This window comes from Geotrypetes seraphini, chromosome 5, assembly GCF_902459505.1.
Source record: "Geotrypetes seraphini chromosome 5, aGeoSer1.1, whole genome shotgun sequence".
Classification (NCBI taxonomy): domain Eukaryota; kingdom Metazoa; phylum Chordata; class Amphibia; order Gymnophiona; family Dermophiidae; genus Geotrypetes; species Geotrypetes seraphini.
The window spans coordinates 151551775-151571667 of record NC_047088.1 but is presented as its reverse complement, the minus strand read 5'-3'; the positions used below and the strand labels follow the sequence as shown (position 1 = coordinate 151571667).

The window sequence follows — 19893 nt, the reverse complement described above, 5'->3', positions numbered from 1 at the left end:
GAAAATCTACATAAACATTTCATTAGAGCTGAACTTCACAGCAATGCGTTGGCACAGTATATATCCATGAAAATGATCCCTAGAGGATTAAGAATGCAAAAAGGTCCTACACTATTTGCATCTGATAAAGCATTATCCCAGGACAAGCAGGCAGCCTATTCTTACATATGGGTGATGTCATCCACGGAGACCGGATGCGGACAGCCTCGAAAGCAGACTTGCTTGTAGAAACGTAGAAGTTTTGAGACAGCCGCACCGCGCATGCGCGTGTGCCTTCCCGCCCAGCGTGAGTCTCCTCAGTTCTCAGTTTTCCGCGAAGCCGAGAAGTCCGTCTTTGACCCTCTGCGCTAAACTTCATTGCTTCGTGCCTTCTCTCACCGCAGTTTGTGTTCTTTTTTCTCATGAATCGCTGTTACTTTCTTTTCTTTCAGTTAAAAAAAAAAAGACTAATTTTTTTCTTCGTTCGACTGGTGGAGCGAGCCGTTTGGCTGCAGCCTGCGGGCTTCGACTTTGCTGCGGCTATTTTTCCTCGTATGTCCCAGCCAGCAATGGGCTTCAAGAAGTGTAGCCAGTGCCAGCGTGCTATTTCCCTCACAGACCCACACCGTTGGTGCCTCAAGTGCCTTGGGCTGGACCATCAACCGAAGTCGTGCAAGCGCTGTGCTACTCTTCAACCTCGAGCCCTTAAACGTCGTTGGATTTTAGTGAAGAAACTTTTCGGGATGGACTCTTCAGTTGCACCCTTGACCTCGAGTGCTGCCTAGGTCCCACCTTCCACCGAGGGTCCTCCTGCTTCCACGAATCTGACCTCTTCCTCGTTTGGGACATCCCTGACCTCAAGTAAACCTGCTGTCTCTTCCCCTGAGCTTCCCTCAGGTCAGATACCTAAGCGAAAGGTTCCGGCAGTGGTCCTCACGCTTTCCAAGACTTCTAAGTCGAAGCACATCTCCACTGCCACCTTGGAGCCTATAGCCTCAGCATCGGTCCGGTTTCCGACGCGGATCCATCTTTGCCGGCTTCTCTCCAGACCATGTTAGAGCAGCAGTTTGTTCAGTTACTGAGCAAATTTGGGCTGACACTGTCTTCTCTAATCCAGCTTGGGCAATCAGCAGTCTCCCGCGAGGTCGAGTCTCTGCCTATGCCTCGAGCTGAACCTTTACACTCTATGCAAGGAGCGGAGTCTTTGCGAATGTCTGGTCTGATATCTACACACTCTATACAAGTAGTAGATTCTTTGCAAGTGCATCGACAGGAATCTTCACACTCCATACAAGGAGCAGAGTCTTTGGGAATGCTTCGAGATTCCTCCATCAAACCTCCTGAGTTTCGATCTACTGCTTCTAGCCCTATCCATTCACCAGTAGCATTGCCTACTTCCATCCCTAGAACAAAGTCTCCTCGAGACCAGCTTACAGACACCACTCTCGTCGTAGATCAAGGCCTTCATCGAGGCATCCATCCAGGCATAGGTCGTTTTCCAAAGAGTGTCCTTCTTCATCTAGGTCTCATTCCAGACCTTCCAGCTCTTCCAGACCACCAACTCCTTGATTGAGGTCTCCACTTTCAGACCTCGAGGACTCAGCTGCTTCCATTACCTCATCCAAGTCTCCATATTCTTTCGATTGTCATTTCTCCAGAGAGGCTTCTCCTTCGACCCAGGCCGCCTCGAGATCATCAAATCCCTCTTGAGGCAAGGCCTTGGCTGATCAGCTGTCTTTCTCTTCTTTACTTCGCCAGATGGCTGATGGCCTAGAACTTAAATTAGATGCTGGTTCTAAGTACTCTAAGGAGTATCTCGAGGTCATGCATCTCCCTCAACCTCCTGCAGAGTCACTTAAGCTTCCTCTTCATAAGCTTATGTCTCAGACTTTCACACGCTGCCTGGAGACTCCTTATACCATTCCTACTGTTCCAGGCAAATTGAACTCCAGGTATAGAACTCTGTATTGCAAAGGATTTGAGAATTCACAGTTGTCTCACCAATCCCTTCTTGTGGAGTCCTTCTTAAAAAGATCCCATCCTTCCAGAGTCTATGCTACCGTTCCTCCTGGAAGGGAGGGGAAAACTATGGACAAGTTTGGACGTCGTCTTTACCAAAATGCTATGATGTCCTCCAAAGTCCCTAATTATAATTTTAATTTCATTAGTTACCTCAAGTTCCTCATTGATCTTCTTCCCAGATTTCTCAATCACCTGGATACACAGAAGCACTTTGAATTCCAAGAAGTTATTGCTACTCAGATTGCATCTTCTTCAGTCCTCTTATGATGCCTTTGAATTGTCAGGCAGGGCCACTGCTTTCTCTGTAGCAATGTGCTGCTTGGCCTGGCTTTGCACCATTGACATGGACCCTAATCTTCAGGACTGCCTGGCTAATATCCCTTGTGTAGTCAATGACCTCTTTGATGAATCCATAGAGGCAGCCACTAAGAAATTGTCTGAACATGAAAAATTTTTTGCTTCCATTGTCAACCCAATTCCTGTGAAATCTTCACGCCCTCCTTCAATTTTCTAGAGGCGTTATTCTCCAAGGGCAGCTCCTTACATTCAAGCGCCTCCCAAGAAACAATAGCAACAGAAACCTCAGCCTTCTGCTGCATATAAGGCTGCGCAGCCTTTTTGACTGTCTAAAACAGAGCATAACCTCCATCGTTCTGTCTCTGTCCTCTCTTCTCCCCATAGGAGGTCGTCTCCATCATTTTTACCACCAATGGGAGACCATTACATCCGACCTCTGGGTGCTGTCAATCATCAGGGAAGGATACTCTTCATTTCACTCAGGTTCCACCAGAGCTTCCTCCAAGAGAGTATCCTTCCAGTCCATCCCAGACCGCCCTTCTTCTTCAGGAAGCTCAAGCTCTACTTCGTCTCTGTGCCATCGAGGAAGTTCCCTTGGAACAGCAGAGCAGGGGGTTTTACTCCCATTACTTCCTAGTCCCTAAGAAGACAGGCGATCTGAGACCCATTTTGGATCTCAGGGCTCTCAACAAATTTTTAGTCAAAGAAAAATTTTGCATGTTGTCCCTAGCGTCCCTATACCCCCTTCTAGATCAGAACGATTAGTTATGTTCTCAAGGAGGCTTATATTCGCATCCCCATTCATCCGACCTCCCGTCAGTACCTCAGATTTTGGGTGGGGAATCTGCATTATCAATACAGAGTGCTACCCTTTGGCCTAGCTTCATCTCCCAGAGTGTTCACCAAGTGCCTGGTGATGGTGGTAGCAGCAGCTCTAAGGAACCATGGTCTTCAGGTATTTCCCTACCTAGACGACTGCCTCATCAAGGATTCAACATCTCAGAAGGTTATTGTAGCGACCCAACGGACTACGTGGTTCCTACAAAGCTTGGGATTCAAAATCAACTTTCCCAAATCCCAGCTTCAGCCCTCTCAGAATCTACAATTCATCGGAGCTGTTCTGGACACTATCCAACCAGTGTTCCCGCTAAGCTGCGCTGGCCTGCGTTCGCGCACAAAATATTACATCGCAGCGCAAAGTTTCTCTTCACAGCGCACACACGCGTCGGTAAGGTAAGGGGACGCATTGGGGGGATTGCACTTCCCCACAATTGCCATGCTTCGGTTCCTCTTCTTCCTTCCTTCCTCCCCCCCCCCCCCCCCCCCCGCGGGACCCTGCGGCACCATCAACTCTTACTCCCTCTAATGTCGGCCCTGCAGCTCCAGACTTCCTCGCACCTTCTCCCCTCCCCCTTTGGATCGCTATTATTTTAAATGTTATAGCCGCGGAGCTGTATCCATCAGTGGAGATGTCTAACCTCGGCCTGCCCCGGAACTCTTACTGCAACAGTGACTTCCTGTTCCTGCCTAGACGGGCGGCTGCTGCAGTAAGAGTTCCGGGGCAGGCCGAGGTTAGACATCTCCACTGATGGATACAGCTCCGCGGCTATAACATTTAAAATAATAGCGATCCAAAGGGGGAGGGGAGAAGGTGCGAGGAAGTCTGGAGCTGCAGGGCCGACATTAGAGGGAGTAAGAGTTGATGGTGCCGCAGGGTCCCGCGGGGGGGGGGGGGAGGAAGGAAGGAAGAAGAGGAACCGAAGCATGGCAATTGTGGGGAAGTGCAGAGCTGCAGGGAAGAGTGTTGCGGTACCCAGCTGGAGGGAGAAGGAAGATGAGGGAGGGAATTAAAGGAGATGCCAGGGCTTGGAGCGTAGGAGGAAGGTATGCCAGTCTAAGGGAAAAGGAAGGGGGAGATGTGAGAGCATGGAGGGGGAGCGAAAGATGGAAGAAAAGGAAAGGAGAGAGATGCCAGAGAATCAGGGAAGGGGAGATACCAGACTATGAGGAGAGGTGTGGGAGAGGGAAGGCGAGGAGAGAGATGCCAGACCAATGGGGTGAAAGGAGAGATGGAAGGGGGAGGCATACAGTTTCTGGAAGGGGCATAGAAGGAGAGAAGATGCCATATAGGGGAAGAGAGACGGCAGACAGTGGATGGAAGGAAGAGAGTTACAAGAAGATGAGGAAAGGAGAAACCACAGAAGACAAAGGTAGAAAAAAATTTCTATTTATTTATTGCTTTAGGAGACATGTGTCACTGTTTCTGTGAAGCATTGTATGCAGAGTCCAGCTTCTTGCTGGTTCAATTTAACCTTTGTCTATGTATTTTTATTTTATCCCCCCTTTTACAAAACTGTGAAGCGTTTTTTAGCACCAGCCTTGGTGGTAGCAGCTCTGATGCTCAGAATTTTATGAGCATCAGAGCTGTTACCTCCGTAGCTAAAATCCACACTACAGTTTTGTAAAAGAGGGAGGGGTTAGTTTGTGATTACATATTCCTTACTAGGCGAAGGTGTTTTCTGTGTTCTGTGTGTTCGAAAGACATGGTTTTCTGTTAGGATTGACGGTGTAGGATTGATCTGTGCTGGTCTGGCTTGTTTAGTTTTACAATGGGTGTATTGATGTACTGCTCACTGCAATATGTAAGATGCTGCCTTTTCTTAGGTACTCATGTGTGACGTGTGGTTTGTTACTAAAAATCATGTTTTTCTTACAGATGGGGGGGGGGTGCCAAAAAATGATGGGCCCCGGATGTTACATATGCTAGGTACGCCACTGTATGTAAAGATACCAGAAAGCTGGCGTAGCAAAAACTTCTAAGTTTTGAGTATTTAACCCTCCCACAATCTCACGGGCACTCGTTTCAAGTTTATTGAGATTTTGATTTAAACGCAATATCAAATATTTTCAATGCATATAACAAAAATAAATTTGGGGAAATAAATAAAACCATTTGAACCAGTGTTCCCGCTAAGCTGCGCTGGCGTGCGCTGGCGCACAAAATATTACATCGCAGCGCACACGTTTCTCGTCACAGCGCACGATCGGAAGAGGCGTACGGCAGATGGCAGGGCGGCGAGAGGAGAATCGGGCGAGTTGGCTCATAACTTGCTGGCGCCCGATATTTTTGGCTCACGGTGAAAAAAGTTTGCTCACAACACCCGCCCGCTTAGAGGGAACACTGTATCCAACTAAGAGCATTCCTTGCACAACAATGTCTGGAGGCTCTTCTTCAACTCTGTCATGCAGTGTCTTCCTGCTCTTCAATCTTAGCGAGACACATGATGGTACTACTAGGTCACATGGCCTCCACAGTACACATGACTCCTTTTGCCAGACTTCACCTCAGAATTCCTCAGTGGACCCTGGCATCTCAGTGGACGCAGGCTTGCGACCCACTCTCTCAACACAGTACAGTCACTCCTTCGTTGAGACAATCTCTCCGCTGGTGGATGCTCTCTTCCAATCTCTCCAGAGGCTTGCTGTTTCAAACGCCCCCTCATCAGAAGGTCCTCACAACAGATTCCTCGACCTACACTTGAGGGGCTCATCTCGATGATCTCCGTACTCAAGGCCACTGGACCAGTGCGTATCGTCAGTGTCACATCAATCTATTGGAACTCAGAGCGATCTTCAATGCTCTCAAAACTTTTCAACATCTTCTTTCAACCAGTTAGTCCTCATTTGGACGGACAACCAAGTCGCCATGTACTGTGTCAACAAACAGGGGTTTGGGACTGGGCAATCCTCCACAACACCTTCCTCAAAGCTGTCTACATCCAAGGGGTGAAAAACTGTTTGGCGGACAAATTGAGTCATTTCCTGCAACCTCACGAATGGACACTCAATTCCTCGCCTCTCCATCACATTTTTTTCCAGTGGGGAACGCCTCGAATAGATCTCTTTGCATCTCACCACAACCACAAACTGCCTCAGTTCTGCTCCATGATATATTCTCCTCATCGCCTCAAGGCAGATGCTTTTCTATTGCAATGACAAATCTTTTTCTGTATGCATTCCCTCCATTCCCTCTCATTCTCAAGACTCTTGTCAAGTTGAAGAACGATCATGCCACCATGATTCTGATAGCCCCTCGGTGGCCGAGACAACCTTGGTACTCCTTCTACTTCAACTCAGCAGCAGGGAGCCATACCTTCTACAAGTTTATCTGTCTCTGCTTACACAGAGTCAAGGATCTCTACTTCATCCCAAACTGCGGTCTCTACACCTGACAGCTTGGAACCTCTCAACATAACTCCTCTTCAGTTTTCTCAACCTGTAAGAGACATTTTAAAGGCTTCTAGAAAGCCTGACACTAGATAATGCTACTATCAAAAATGGACTAGATTTTCTACGTGGTGCATCTCTCATGATAAGGAGCCTCAAGATTCCTCCTTATCTTTTGTTCTAGATTATCTTTTGCACTTATCCACCTCTGGCCTCAAGTCTACATCGATCTGAGTCCATCTCAGTGCAATTGCTGCTTTCCATCAGCCTATTGAAGGGAAATCCCTCTCTGCGCATCCGGTGGTTTCCAGATTTATGAAACCTCCTCTCAAACCGCTTCCAGTGGTTTGGGATCTCAATGTTGTTGCTCAATTGATGAAGCCTCCATTTGAACCAATGTCTACAGCTCATCTGAAGTATCTCACTTGGAAGAGTCAGTGAGCTGCAAGTGTTAGTTGCTGATCCACCTTTCACAGTTTTTCATCATGACAAGGTGGTCCTCCTTACTCATCCTAAATTCTTACCTAAAGTGGTTTCAGAATGTCATCTCAATCAATCTATTGTACTTCCAGTGTTTTTTCCCAAGACCTCATTCTTATCCTGGAGAATCAGCTCTTCATACTCTGGACTGTAAACGTGCTTTGGCCTTCTGCTTGGAACGCACCAAACTACACAGAACTGCTCCTCAACTTTTTGTCTCCTTCGATCCAAACAAGTTGGGACATCCGATCTCTAAGCATACCATCTCCAACTGGATGGCTGCTTGTATCTCTTTCTGCTATGCCCAGGCTGGATTACAACTACACAGTCGAGTCACAGTCCACAAAGTCAGAGCAATGGCAGCTTCAGTGGCTTTCCTCAGATCCACACCTATTGAGGAAATTTGCAAAGCTGCTACCTGGTCCTCGGTTCATACTTTCACTTCTCACTATTGTCTGGATGTTTTCTCCAGACGGGATGACCATTTTGGCCAGAGAGTATTACAAAATTTATTCTCCTAAGTTGCCAACGCTCCCACCATCCTATTCTGGTTAGCTTGGAGGTCACCCATATGTGAGAATAGGCTGCCTTCTTGTCCTGGGATAAAGCACAGTTACTTACCGTAACAGTTGTTATCAAGAGACAGCAGGCAGCCTATTCTCACAACCCATCCACCTCCCCTGGTTGGCTTCTCTGCTAGCTATCTGAACTGAGAACTTGCCCTGCGCTGGGCGGGAAGGCACTCGTGCATATGCGGTGCGGTTGTCTCAAAACTTCTACGTTTCTACAAGCAAGTCTGCTTGTGAGGCTGTCCGCATCCGGGATCCATGGATGACATTACCCATATGTGAGAATAGCTGCCTGCTTTCCCTGGATAACAACTGTTACGGTAAGTATCTGCTTTCTGAGCTTCCTTGGGATGGTATAAAAAATTGAATAAATAAATGAGCAGTTAGCTGATTTTACCAAGATACTCTGTGATGGGAATTTTAAACATCATTCCTCTCTCAGGGCCACTGTTGTCAGTGATTGAATCTAGTTGAAGTGCAAGAACCATGATTTCGTTCACCTATTATCACTGTCACAGAAACGGACTATGAACCTGTTCTTTAAATAATGGTATATACTTCAGTATAGTATTGTCTCCCTTTTTAAAGGAAGATTAATTCTGTTTTGTTTGCAGCCTCTCTCGATACAAGTTGAAGTTCAGCCCTGACAAAGTGGACACGATGATTGTGCAGGCAATCTGTAAGTAAATGCCAGTTTGGTTTCATTTGTTTCAGGGCTCACACAGTGAAGACCAATTGTTCTGCTACTATAGGTGACTTGATGCAGATTTTACTTGTCTGAAATCATAATCATAAGATAAATAGTAAAGGTACCTATAAGACTTCTCATGAAATTTTGGACCAGTGCACATACCCTGGGTACAAAGTACACACAGGGATTTGAAATTTAAATCTGTGCTTACTTTCTTGTGCCAACTCTGCCTCCTAATATACTCCCTTTTCTCACATCTCTTATTTAGAACATGTAGAGGAGAGCAAACATGTGTGAGTTGTATAGTGTGGATAAGGAGGGAGGCCTGTGGGAGGTGAATAAGGCTTATGATATGTGAAGGGAGATTGTGTGCAGGGGTTGGAGGTCTTTAGTTGTGGAAGGTGTTTCTGCCTCTTTTTATAGACGTCATGATGTCCATTCTCCTGACTTTCCCCCTTCTACTGTCTCTCTCTCTTGTTACTAAATTTATTCCAGTTTAAACTAAAAGTGAGCAAGCATGGTCTAACCAGAGAGCCAGAAATGAAAATATTATTTAAAATTATTTTTGGATTTAACCATGCATATTAAAGAATGACACAGTGACAAAATTCATCACTGTTCCCGTCCCCGCGGATAACCGCGGGAAATAATCCCATGTCATTTTCTAGTGTCTATTTCAACCTCAGTCCTACACCAGCATTCTTCAAAGCAAAGCTTGGGGGTCAGTGGTTGTGCCCAATTATACTCTGATTCTTCCCTCTCTCCTTAAAGAATGACATGAAGATGGTTTCCCGCGGTTATCCGCGGGGACAGGAACGGTGATGAATTTTGTCGCCGTGTCATTCTCTAATGCATATATCAAGTTTCTTGTACAATCCTACTCTATTCCTGGACAAGTGGGTTATGCATCCCCAGTCGCAAATCTGCTTGTAAGAAGCTCATTTATATAATTTTTTCAGACTCTCCCCTCTTACCTCAGAACTGCCCTCAGGAATTCAGTTGCTTTCCTACAAGCGGGACAGTAGGAGCTAGTCTTTTTTGCTCGAGTTTACATAGCAACATAGAAGATGACGGCAGAAAAGGGCTAAAGCCCATCAAGTCTGCCCACTCTGCTTACCCACCCCCTGTCTATGCCCTAATGACCCAATTTCCTTATCTTGACCCTCGTAGGGATCCCACATGGGTATCCCATTTATTCTTAAAGTCTGGCACGCTGTCTGCCTCGATCACCTGCACTGGAAGCTTGTTCCAATGATCAACCATTCTCTCTGTGAAGAAATACTTTCTGGTGTCGCCATGAAATTTTCCGCCCCCAAGTTTGAGCGGGTGCCCTCTTGTGGCCGAGGGTCCCTTGAGAAAGAAAATATCATCTTCCACTTCGACACGGCCTTTGAGGTACTTAAATGTTTCGATCATGTCTCCCCTCTCCCTACGTTCCTCGAGAGTATAGAGCTGCAATTTGTTCAGTGTCTCTTCGTACGAGAGACCCTTGAGCCCTGAGATCATCCTGGTGGCCATCCGCTGAACCAATTTAATTCTGCGCACATTTTTACTGTAATGTGGCCTCCAGACGCTTTCCCCGTTTGTTTTTAAGTCAGTATTTCTTAATGTTTTAGAGGTTCCCAGCAGGACCAGCTCTGGCTACAAGAGATCGCAGTCTTTGAGAAAGATGTCTGTTCCCAAAGGCTTGGCTGCCTGGCAATACACCCTCTGTACAGCCTGCACTTCAGATTGGGGCTCTGGAACCGTTCCCTTGGGAGCTGGCTCACCCCAGGTTCGTCCGCTAGTGGGTTTGAATACTGGCTGCGTGGTTCCGTGGAGGCATGTCTGGGATCGGGCCAACTGCGTTCCTCTGCCAAGTGTCGTGGGTGGCACTTTCCCTGATTTCGGTGATTTGGGGGGAGGGGGTCTTCAAAAGTGAATTTTGGCCAGTTTGGAGGTTAGCCTTTGTCCCCCACTCCTAAAATCCTAAAATTGCCATATTTTAGAGGTTCCTGTATTTTTCATAGGCTGTTTTTTTTTTGTTTTTTTTTTTTTTGGGGGGGGGGGGTTACTGTAAATTTCACCCGCGGTGGCCATCTTGGATTTTTCCAATTTGAATTTAAAGTTATTTTTTTGCCTGTACAAGCTTTGTTTTTGCAACAAAACAACTCGGAGAAATCCTGTATTAAATGTTGGAAACGTTACATTCATGACATTTTTCTCATATGAGAGGGCGCTGAATGTGAACTCAATAGGTTTTTGCAATATTTAAACCATTGTGATCTCAGAGGCCCTTCCATTTTAGTTGCCTTCTGGCTCTTACACTCTGGGTTAATTTTTATTTATGTATTTATTTTATTTTAAAAGATTTATAGCCCGCTTTATATTAAAAACCTGCTAGATTTACCAAAAGGTAAATGAAGTGGAAGGGCCTCTGGATTGGACTGAAGGAAATAAAATTAGCAGGTAAAACCAAATTTTTTCCTTAGGTCATCGAGGTCATTGTTATTCATTGCAAGTCTTGTGGGCCAGTGACAGATCCTGAAGGACCAGTTCCGGACACTAGAAAGGAAGCTAAAGACCAGAACGCAGAGGATAGCATTCTCGGAAATCCTACCGGTACCCAGGGCAGATGAGAAGAGACAGATGGCACTGCAAGCAGTCAATGTGTGGATGCGGCGCTGGTGTGAGGAAGAAGGATTCCACTTAATGCGCAACTGGACGACGTTCTGGGGGAAGAGCAAGCTATACAGGAAGGATGGACTCCACCTCAGCAGAGACAGAACAAAACTACTTGCAAACAATATCAAGAGAGAAGTTGAGAAGCTTTTAAACTAGGAAGAAGGGGAAAGCCGACAGTTGACCTAGAGAGAGAGTCAATGATTCGGGAACTGGTATACCCAGAGGATGCCGTACAGGAAGATGGAGGGGATGACTCGCCAGATCACAGACAAGACAAATCGAAAGGGACATAAGAGGGAAAGACATGAAAGAAAGGAACAGGCTGCAAACTCAAGTGTATGTACACAAATGCAAGGAGCCTTAGAAATAAGATGGGTGAATTAGAAGCTGTGGCACAAAGGGACAACATTGACATCATCGGCATCACGGAAACATGGTGGACTGATGAAAATGTCTGGGACACGGTGCTACCGGGATACAAACTATACCACAGAGATAGAGTGACACAAAAAGGAGGAGGCATTGCCATATACATCAAAGAGGGAAATGAATCTACTAAAGAGAACATGCCACAACAGATGGATAAGTTAGAGTCTGTATGGGTCAAAATTCCAGGAACAAATGGACCAGAAGCGAGGATATGCATCTACTACCGACCCCCAGGGCAGTCCGAAGAAATTGATGGAGAAATGATGGATGAGATTAAACGCAACTGCAAGGGAGGCAACGCAGTTATCATGGGCGACTTCAACTATACGGGAATAGAATGGAACCTCGGCACCTCTGGCTGTGCTAGAGAGACCAAGTTCCTGGAAACAGTAGGCGATTGCTTCCTTGAACAACTAGTCAAGGAAAACGAGAGGAAACGCAATTCTGGACTTAATTCTAAATGGGCTGCAAGGACTGGCACAGGATATAGAAGTAGAGGGGACGCTGGGAAACAGCAATCACAATATGATCCGCTTCAACCTTGAAACAGGGGCGAAACATCGTTCCAGAATGACGGCCACGGCGCTAAACTTCCGAAAAGGGAATTACGAAGGGATGAGACGGATGGTGGGGAAGAAGATTAAAAAGAGGATAAACACTTTAAGGATGCTAGAGTAAGCTTGGTCTCTTTTTAAGGATGCAGTAACCGAGGCACAAAATCTATATATACCGCGTATCAACAAGGGATTAAAGAGGAAAAAAAATAAAGAACCGGCGTGGCTCACTGTAGAGGTTAAGGAAGCGATCAGCGACAAAAAAACCTCATTTAAGGAATGGAAAAGATCAAAAACAGACGAAAATTGGAATAAGCACAAACATCAACGCAGGTGCCATAAGGCGGTAAAAGGGGCCAAAAGAGACTACAAGGAAAAAATAGCCAAGGAGGCGAAAAACTTCAAGCCGTTCTTTCACTATATTAAAGGGAAACGACCTTCGAAGGAAGCGGTGGGACCGTTGGATGATCAAGGAACAAAGGGAGCGCTAAAGTAGGACAAAGCAATCGCAGACAGACTGAACATGTTTTTTGCGTCTGTATTTATTAAAAATTACCCCAATTCCAAAAAAAATCGTAAACAATCTTTAGCATCGGTAACCAACTATAGACCAGTAGCATCCATTCCAAGTTTTGTAAAAATCATGGAAGGTCTGGTACATACCCAATTGATGGATTACCTTGATCAATTCTCTCTTTTACATGAAACCCAATCTGGCTTCAGACCTCTGTTTAGCACCGAGACAGTGATTGCTGCGACCCTGGATTACTTACGCTCCTTATTTAGCAAGGGCCATAACGCCCTGATCATGCAATTTGACGAGTTCGGCCTTTGACTTGGTGGATCATGAGAAATTGTTACAATGCTTAGACGCAATTGACATCAGAGGAGAGGTATTTGACTGGTTCCGAGGTTTCCTTATGTCCCGTACCTATCAAGTAGGTTTCATTACAACCTCTCTAATACCTGGAGAAACCCATCTGGTGTTCCACAGGGGTCACCACTATCCCCACTGCTCTTCAATGTTTACATGTCATCACTAAGCGCGCAACTGGCCCAGCGGGGTATAAAATTATTCAGTTACACAGACGACTTTACAATCATTATCCCATTCACTACTTCTCTCTCTGAAGCTACCCCCATGGCAACAGAATGGAACAATGGACAACAGAATTCAGACTGAAGCTTAATTCAGAAAAAACTAAATTCTTCGTAGCCTCACCACACCCACTTGTCACTACAACATCACTATGCATCAACAAACTCAGCTACCCTATTCAACCTACAATGAAGGTTTTGGGGGTAATACTGGACCAAGGCTTAACCATGAAAGACCAAGTGGACTCCCTAGTCAGAAAGGGTTTTTTTTACTCTCTGGAAGCTTAGGTCCATTATAGCATACTTTGACACTTCATGATTCAGAATTCTGGTACAATCCCTAATACTAAGCCATCTCGATTATTGTAACTTTGCCCATCTGGCAATCTCCCAGAAGAACATGCAGAGACTGCAACTGGTGCAGAATGCGGCGGTCAGGTTGATCTTTGGGTTGAAGAAGTCCGATCACATAACCCCTTCCTACCGACTCCTACACTGGTTGCCGATAGAGGCATGTACGAAGTTCAAGCTGGGATGTTTTTGCTTTAAGGTACTATCCGGTTTAGCCCTTAAATATATAACTGACCTTTTCTCCTTCTCAACCAATAGACATAAGAGAAATACACATCTGAAGTTCTTCTCCCCATCAGTTAGAGGAAGCAAATTTAAAAGACACAACATCTTCTCTCTTATCAAGCAGCATTATGGGGCAAAGACCTGGAAAAACTAATTATACATGCAAATAACTATGGTGAATTTAGGAAACACCTAAAAACACACCTGTTCTTGAAGTACCTAGGTAGCGGATCTGCATAATCTCTCCCATCACAATCTCTCATCTCAATCTCTCCCATAACAGCTGATCCCTTAAACTGTTAGCCACTAATCTCCAACTATGTAAGTTCCTCTCAATTTGTAGCATCTTTCTAGTCATTGTAAACCGCATAGAACTTCATGGTCCTGCAGTATATAAACTGTTATTATTATTATTTACCGAAGAGGATATACACAGCATACCAGAACCCTTCAGGCTATATGCTGGAAGTGAAAACGGGAAACTGACAGGGTTAACGGTCAGCTTAGAAGAGGTATGCAGGCAGATTGATAGGCTCAAGAGCAATAAATCCCCGGGACCGGATGGCATCCATCCAAGGGTCATCAAGGAACTGAAAGGGGCCATAGCTGAACTGCTTCAACTAATAGCCAATCTGTCGATCAAAACGGGAAAGATTCCGGAGGACTGGAAGGTGGCTAATGTTACGCCGATCTTCAAAAAAGGTTCGAGGGGAGACCCGGGAAACTACATGCCAGTAAGTCTGACCTCGGTATCAGGAAAGATGGTAGAGGCGCTGATAAAGGACCACATCATTGATCACCTTGACGGACACAGTCTGATGAGGACCAGCCAGCACAGTTTCAGCAAAGATAGATCTTGTCTGACAAACTTGTTGCACTTCTTTGAGGGAGTGAACAGGCAGATAGAAAGGGCGACCCAGTCGACATTCTATATCTGGATTTTCTTAAGGTGTTTGACAAGGTTCTGCATGAACGACTACTTCGGAAAATTGCGAGCCATGGAATTGAGGGTGAAATACTCACGTGGATTAGAAACTGGCTGGAGCATAGGAAATAGAGAGTGGAGGTAAATGGACAATACTCAGACTGGAAGAGCATCACCAGTGGGGTGCCGCAGGGCTCAGTGCTTGGACCTGTGCTCTTCAACATCTTTATAAACGATCTGGACATAGGAACACGAGCGACGTGATTAAATTTGCAGATGATACGAAGTTATTCAGAGTAGTGAAGACGCAGGGGGACTGTGAAGATCTGCAACATGACATAATCAGGCTCGAGGAATGGGCATAGACATGGCATAGGAGGTTTAACGTGGATAAGTGTAAGGTGATGCATGTTGGTAACAAAAATCTCATGCATGAATACAGGATGTCCGGGGCGGTACTTGGAGAGACCTCCCAGGAAAGGGACTTGGGAGTTCTGATCGATGAAGCCGACCACGCAATGTGCAGCGGTGGCGAAAAGGGCGAACAGAATGCTAGGAATGATAAAGAACAGAGTCACAAACATATCTGAGAAGGTTAATATGGCGCTGTATCGGGCCATGGTGCACCCTCACCTGTAGTACTGCGTCCAGCACTAGTCGCCGTACATGAAAAAGGACACAGTACTACTTGAAAGGGTCCAGAGAAGAGCGACTAGGATGGTTAAGGGGTTGGAAGAACTATCGTACAGCGAAAGATTAGAGAAACAGGGCTCTTCTCCCTCGACCAGAGGAGATTGAGAGGGGACATGATCGAAACATTCAAGGTACTGGTAGATAAGAACAGGTTGTTCACCTCTCCAAGGTAGGGAGAACAAGAGGACACTCTCTAAAGTTAGAACATAAGCAATGCCTCCACTGGGTCAGACCCGAGGTCCATCGTGCCCAGCAGTTCGCTCACGCGGCGGCCCAACAGGTCCAGGACCTGCGCAGTAGCTCCCTATCTATACCCCTCTATCCCTTTTTCCAGCAGGAAATCGTCCAATCCTTTGTTGAAATCCAGTACCGTACTCTGTCCTATTACATCCTCTGGAAGTGCATTCCAGGTGTCCACCACACGCTGGGTAAAGAAAAACTTCCTAGCATTTGTTTTGAATCTGTCCCCTTCCAATTTTTCCGAATGCCCTCTTGTTCTTATATGTTTTGAAAGTTTGAAGAATCTGTCCCTCTCTACTTTCTCTATGCCCTTCATGATCTTGTAGGTCTCTGTCATATCTCCTCTGAGTCTCTGCTTTTCCAGGGAGAAGAGCCCCAGTCTCTCCAATCTTTCAGTGTATGAGAGGTTTTCCATGCTCTTAATTATTCGTGTCGCTCTCCTCTGGACCCTCTCAAGTGTTACCATATCCTTCTTAAGGTACGGTGACCAATACTGAACACAGTACTCCAGGTGCGGGCGCACCATTGCCCGATATAACGGCAGGATGACTTCTTTTGTTCTGGTCATAATACCCTTCAAGTTTCAAGTTTTCAAGTTTTATTAGGATTTTATATACCGCCTATCAAGGTTATCTAAGCGGTTTTACAATCAGGTACTCAAGCATTTTCCCTATCTGTCCCGGTGGGCTCACAATCTAGCTAATGTACCTGGGGCTATGGAGGACTGAGTGACTTGCCCAGGGTCACAAGGAGCAGCGCGGGGTTTGAACCCACAACCCCAGGGTGCTGAGGCTGTAGATCCAACCACTGCGCCACACACTCCTTCTTAATAATACCCAACATTCTGTTTGCCTTCTTCGCGGCTGCTGCACATTGTGCCGTTGACTTCATTGTTGTATCCACCAGTACACCCAAATCTCTTTCAAGGTTACTTCTCTCTAATACTAATCCCCCCATTTGGTAGCTGAACATCGGGTTCTTTCTCCCTATATGCATGACCTTACATTTCCCTACATTGAAGTTCATCAGCCATTTATTCGCCCACTCCTCCAGTTTGTTTAGGTCCCTTTGTAGGTCCTCACACTCTTCCGTAGTTCTAACCCTTCTACAGAGTTTAGTGTCATCCGCAAATTTTATAACTTCACATTTCGTCCCCGTTTCCAGGTCATTAATAAATACATTAAACAGCAGCGGTCCCAGTACAGACCCCTGCGGAACTCCGCTCGTGACCTTCCTCCAGCCCGAGTAGTGACCCTTTACTCCAACCCTCTGTCTTCTGCCTGCCAACCAGTGTTTGACCCATCTGTGTACGTCCCCTTCCACCCCGTGGTTCCACAGCTTCCTAAGTAGCCGCTCATGGGGTACCTTGTCAAAAGCCTTTTGGAAGTCGAGGTAAATGATGTCTATGGGTTCCCCTTTGTCCAACTGGCTGTTCACCCCCTCGAAGAAGTGCAGTAAATTTGTTTGGCACGATTTTCCTTTGCAGAAGCCATGTTGGCTCGCTTTCATCAGCCCATGTTTTTCGATGTGCTCACAGATGCTGTCCTTTATCAGTGCTTCTACCATCTTGCCCGGAACCGATGTCAAACTTACCGGCCTGTAGTTTCCCGGGTCTCCTCTTGACCCCTTTTTAAATATAGGTGTAACATTTGCTATCTTCCAGTCCTCCGGGATCTCCCCAGTTTTCAAGGATAGGTTGCAAACTCGTTTGAGTATTCCCGCTATCTCATTTCTTAATTCTTTTAGTACCCTAGGGTGGATTCCGTCCGGGCCTGGTGATTTGTCGCTTTTCAATCTATCTATCTGTTGGAGGACATCTTCATGGCTCACCTCTATTGTTGACAGTTTTTCTTCTTGATCACCATGGAAGATCATGTCGGGTTCTGGTACAGTGGATTTGTCCTCGCTTGTGAAGACTGACGAGAAGAATTTGTTTAACCTGTCGGCTACCTCTTCTTGCTCCTTTATCACTCCCTTTTTGTCTCCATCATCCAACGGTCCTACTTCCTCCCTTGCCGGTTGCTTCCCTTTAACATATCTGAAGAACGATTTGAAGTTTTTTGCCTCCCTGGCCAGCCTCTCTTCGTATTCTCTTTTCGCCCTCCTAACCACTTGATGACATTCTTTTTGGCGTTTTCTGTGTTCCTTCCAGTTTTCTCCAGTTTGGTCCTTTTTCCATTTCCGGAATGAATTTTTCTTGTCTCCTATCGCTTTCTTCACCTCATTGTTTATCCATGCGGGGTCTTTTGTTCGGTTTTTTTTGCACCCTTTTCTAAATCTGGGGATGTATACATGTTGTGCTTCTTGTACTGTGTCCTTGAATAGAGACCAGGCTTGCTCTACAGTTTCTCCTTTCCTTGAGCTATTTCTGAGTTTTTTTCTTACCATTGCTCTCATAGCATCATAGTTCCCTTTCTTAAAGTTGAACGTTGTCACCGTGGTTCTCTTCCCTTTTGCTGTACCTACTCCTAATTTGTACTGAATCATATTGTGATCGCTGTTTCCTAGTGGTCCTACTACTTCCACTTCTTTTGCAGGTCCTCCTATTCCGTTGAGGATTAGATCAAGAGTGGCATTACCTCTTGTTGGTTCTTTGACAAGCTGATCCATAAAGCAGTCCCTCACAGACTCTAAGAATTCTGTTTCCCTCGCACAGTTCGAGTTTCCAATATTCCAGTTTATCCCGGGGTAGTTAAAGTCTCCCATTACTGTCACGTTCCTGTTGTTGCCTTCCCACCTCAATTCTGCTGCCAGATCTTTGTCGTTTGCTTCCGTTTGTCCAGGTGGACGATAGTATAGACCCAATCTTATGTCAAGGCCATTTTTTCCCAGTAATTTAACCCATAATGACTCCAATCCTTCCGCCTTTGGTTCTATATCCACTCCGGACAAGGGAATGGTGTCTTTTATGTATAGTGCTATTCCTCCCCCCTTCTTGTGGGCCCTGTCTCTTCTATAGAGTTTGTACCCTGGCAGTGCTACGTCCCATTGGTTATCCTCGTTCCACCATGTTTCCGTGATTCCAATGATGTCTAGGTCTCCTTTTTTGGCTATGACTTCTAATTCTCCCATTATCCCAGGACAAGCAAGCAGCATATTCTTTACGCATGGGTGACGTCACCGACGGAACCCTCGGTACGGACCTTTTTAAACTAGAAAGTTCTAGTTGGCCGCACCGCGCGTGCGCGAGTGCCTTCCCGCCCGACGGAGGAGTGCGTGGTCCCCAGTTTTCTCGTTTCCGCGGAGCGAAGAAGACGTGTGTTTTTTCAACGGTCGTTGAAATTCTCTTTTTTGCCTTCCCGCTCGCGTTATTTTTCGTTTTATTCACCTTCGGGTGCTTTTTTCTTTTCAGTTTAAAAAAAAAAAAAAAACTTTACTTTTTTCCTTATTTTTCGTTCCTGCCCCAGCGGGGCCTGTTGTCACTATCCAGGCCTCCGGGTTCGATTTTGCGGAGGCCGTGTTCCCATTCATGCCCCCGCAGCCCGGTTTTAAGAAGTGCCAGCGGTGTGCACGCCCGATCTCCCTCACTGACCAACACAATTGGTGTTTGCAGTGTTTGGGACCGGAGCATCGGGCGGACTCCTGCACCCGCTGTGCCACTCTTAAAAAACGCACTTTGAAGAATCGTCAAATCCAGCAAAATATACTTTTCGGCACCGGCCCGGCTATGGACTCGACTTCTTCACCTGCGGCACCGTCAAAATCGGCACCGGCCACTTCGACACCGCCTGATCCGTCATCGGCGCCACCGGCGCCAGGTAAGCCGGCTAAGAAGCCTTCCACCCTTGAGCGCCCTCCCACCTCGGTGGCGACACTGGCCCTTTCGGCTCCACGCCGACCCAAAAAACGTTCCGCCCCGATATCGGTGAGTGCCTCGTCATCGGCCTCCTCATCGCCGGGGCGTAGAGCGGCACCCATGGAACCAAAAGAGAAAAAAGTGGTTCCGGTGCCACCCCTGGATGACCGCATCGCGGCCATCCTCCAAGACAAGTTGCAGGAACAACTCCAACAGCAACTTCAGCAGCTCTTGCCCTCCATCTTGGCACCGCTGCTTTCGGTACCAGACCGGCCCGAGCCCCGCACCGTCCAACCGGTATCCACTCCATCGGTACCTTTGGACTCGTCCATGCCCATTCTTTCGGCGTCACATCTCCACACTCATGCCGAGAGTCACGCCTTGGCGACGGTCGATCCTCCTCGGGACCGGACAGGGCACCGGTCTTCCCGTGACCCTGACCGGCACCGTTCTTCCCGGGACCGAGACAGACACAGGTCTTCATCCCCCGGTACTGTCTCGGTACGCTCGGGCAAGTCTCTGTCTAAGACTCACCATACCGAGCCTTCCACTCCGGTCTCTCGGCACGCACATACTGATGTCAGAGACCCGGACCTATGGGAAGAATCCCCTCCCGGTACCGAGGAGGACGCATCGTCGTCAGACGAGGAGCC

General features: G+C 46.6%; 1 protein-coding gene across 1 annotated transcript in view; it reads left to right on the top strand.

Annotated features, from left to right (window-relative positions):
* The window catches only part of NOP58 (NOP58 ribonucleoprotein), a 182315-nt gene that overhangs the window by 42616 nt on the left and 119806 nt on the right, over positions 1–19893 (top strand). The window contains exon 6 of the mRNA XM_033947006.1: positions 8189–8253. Coding sequence (XP_033802897.1) covers positions 8189–8253 — 65 coding nt within the window. The remainder of the gene's footprint in view (positions 1–8188; positions 8254–19893) is intronic.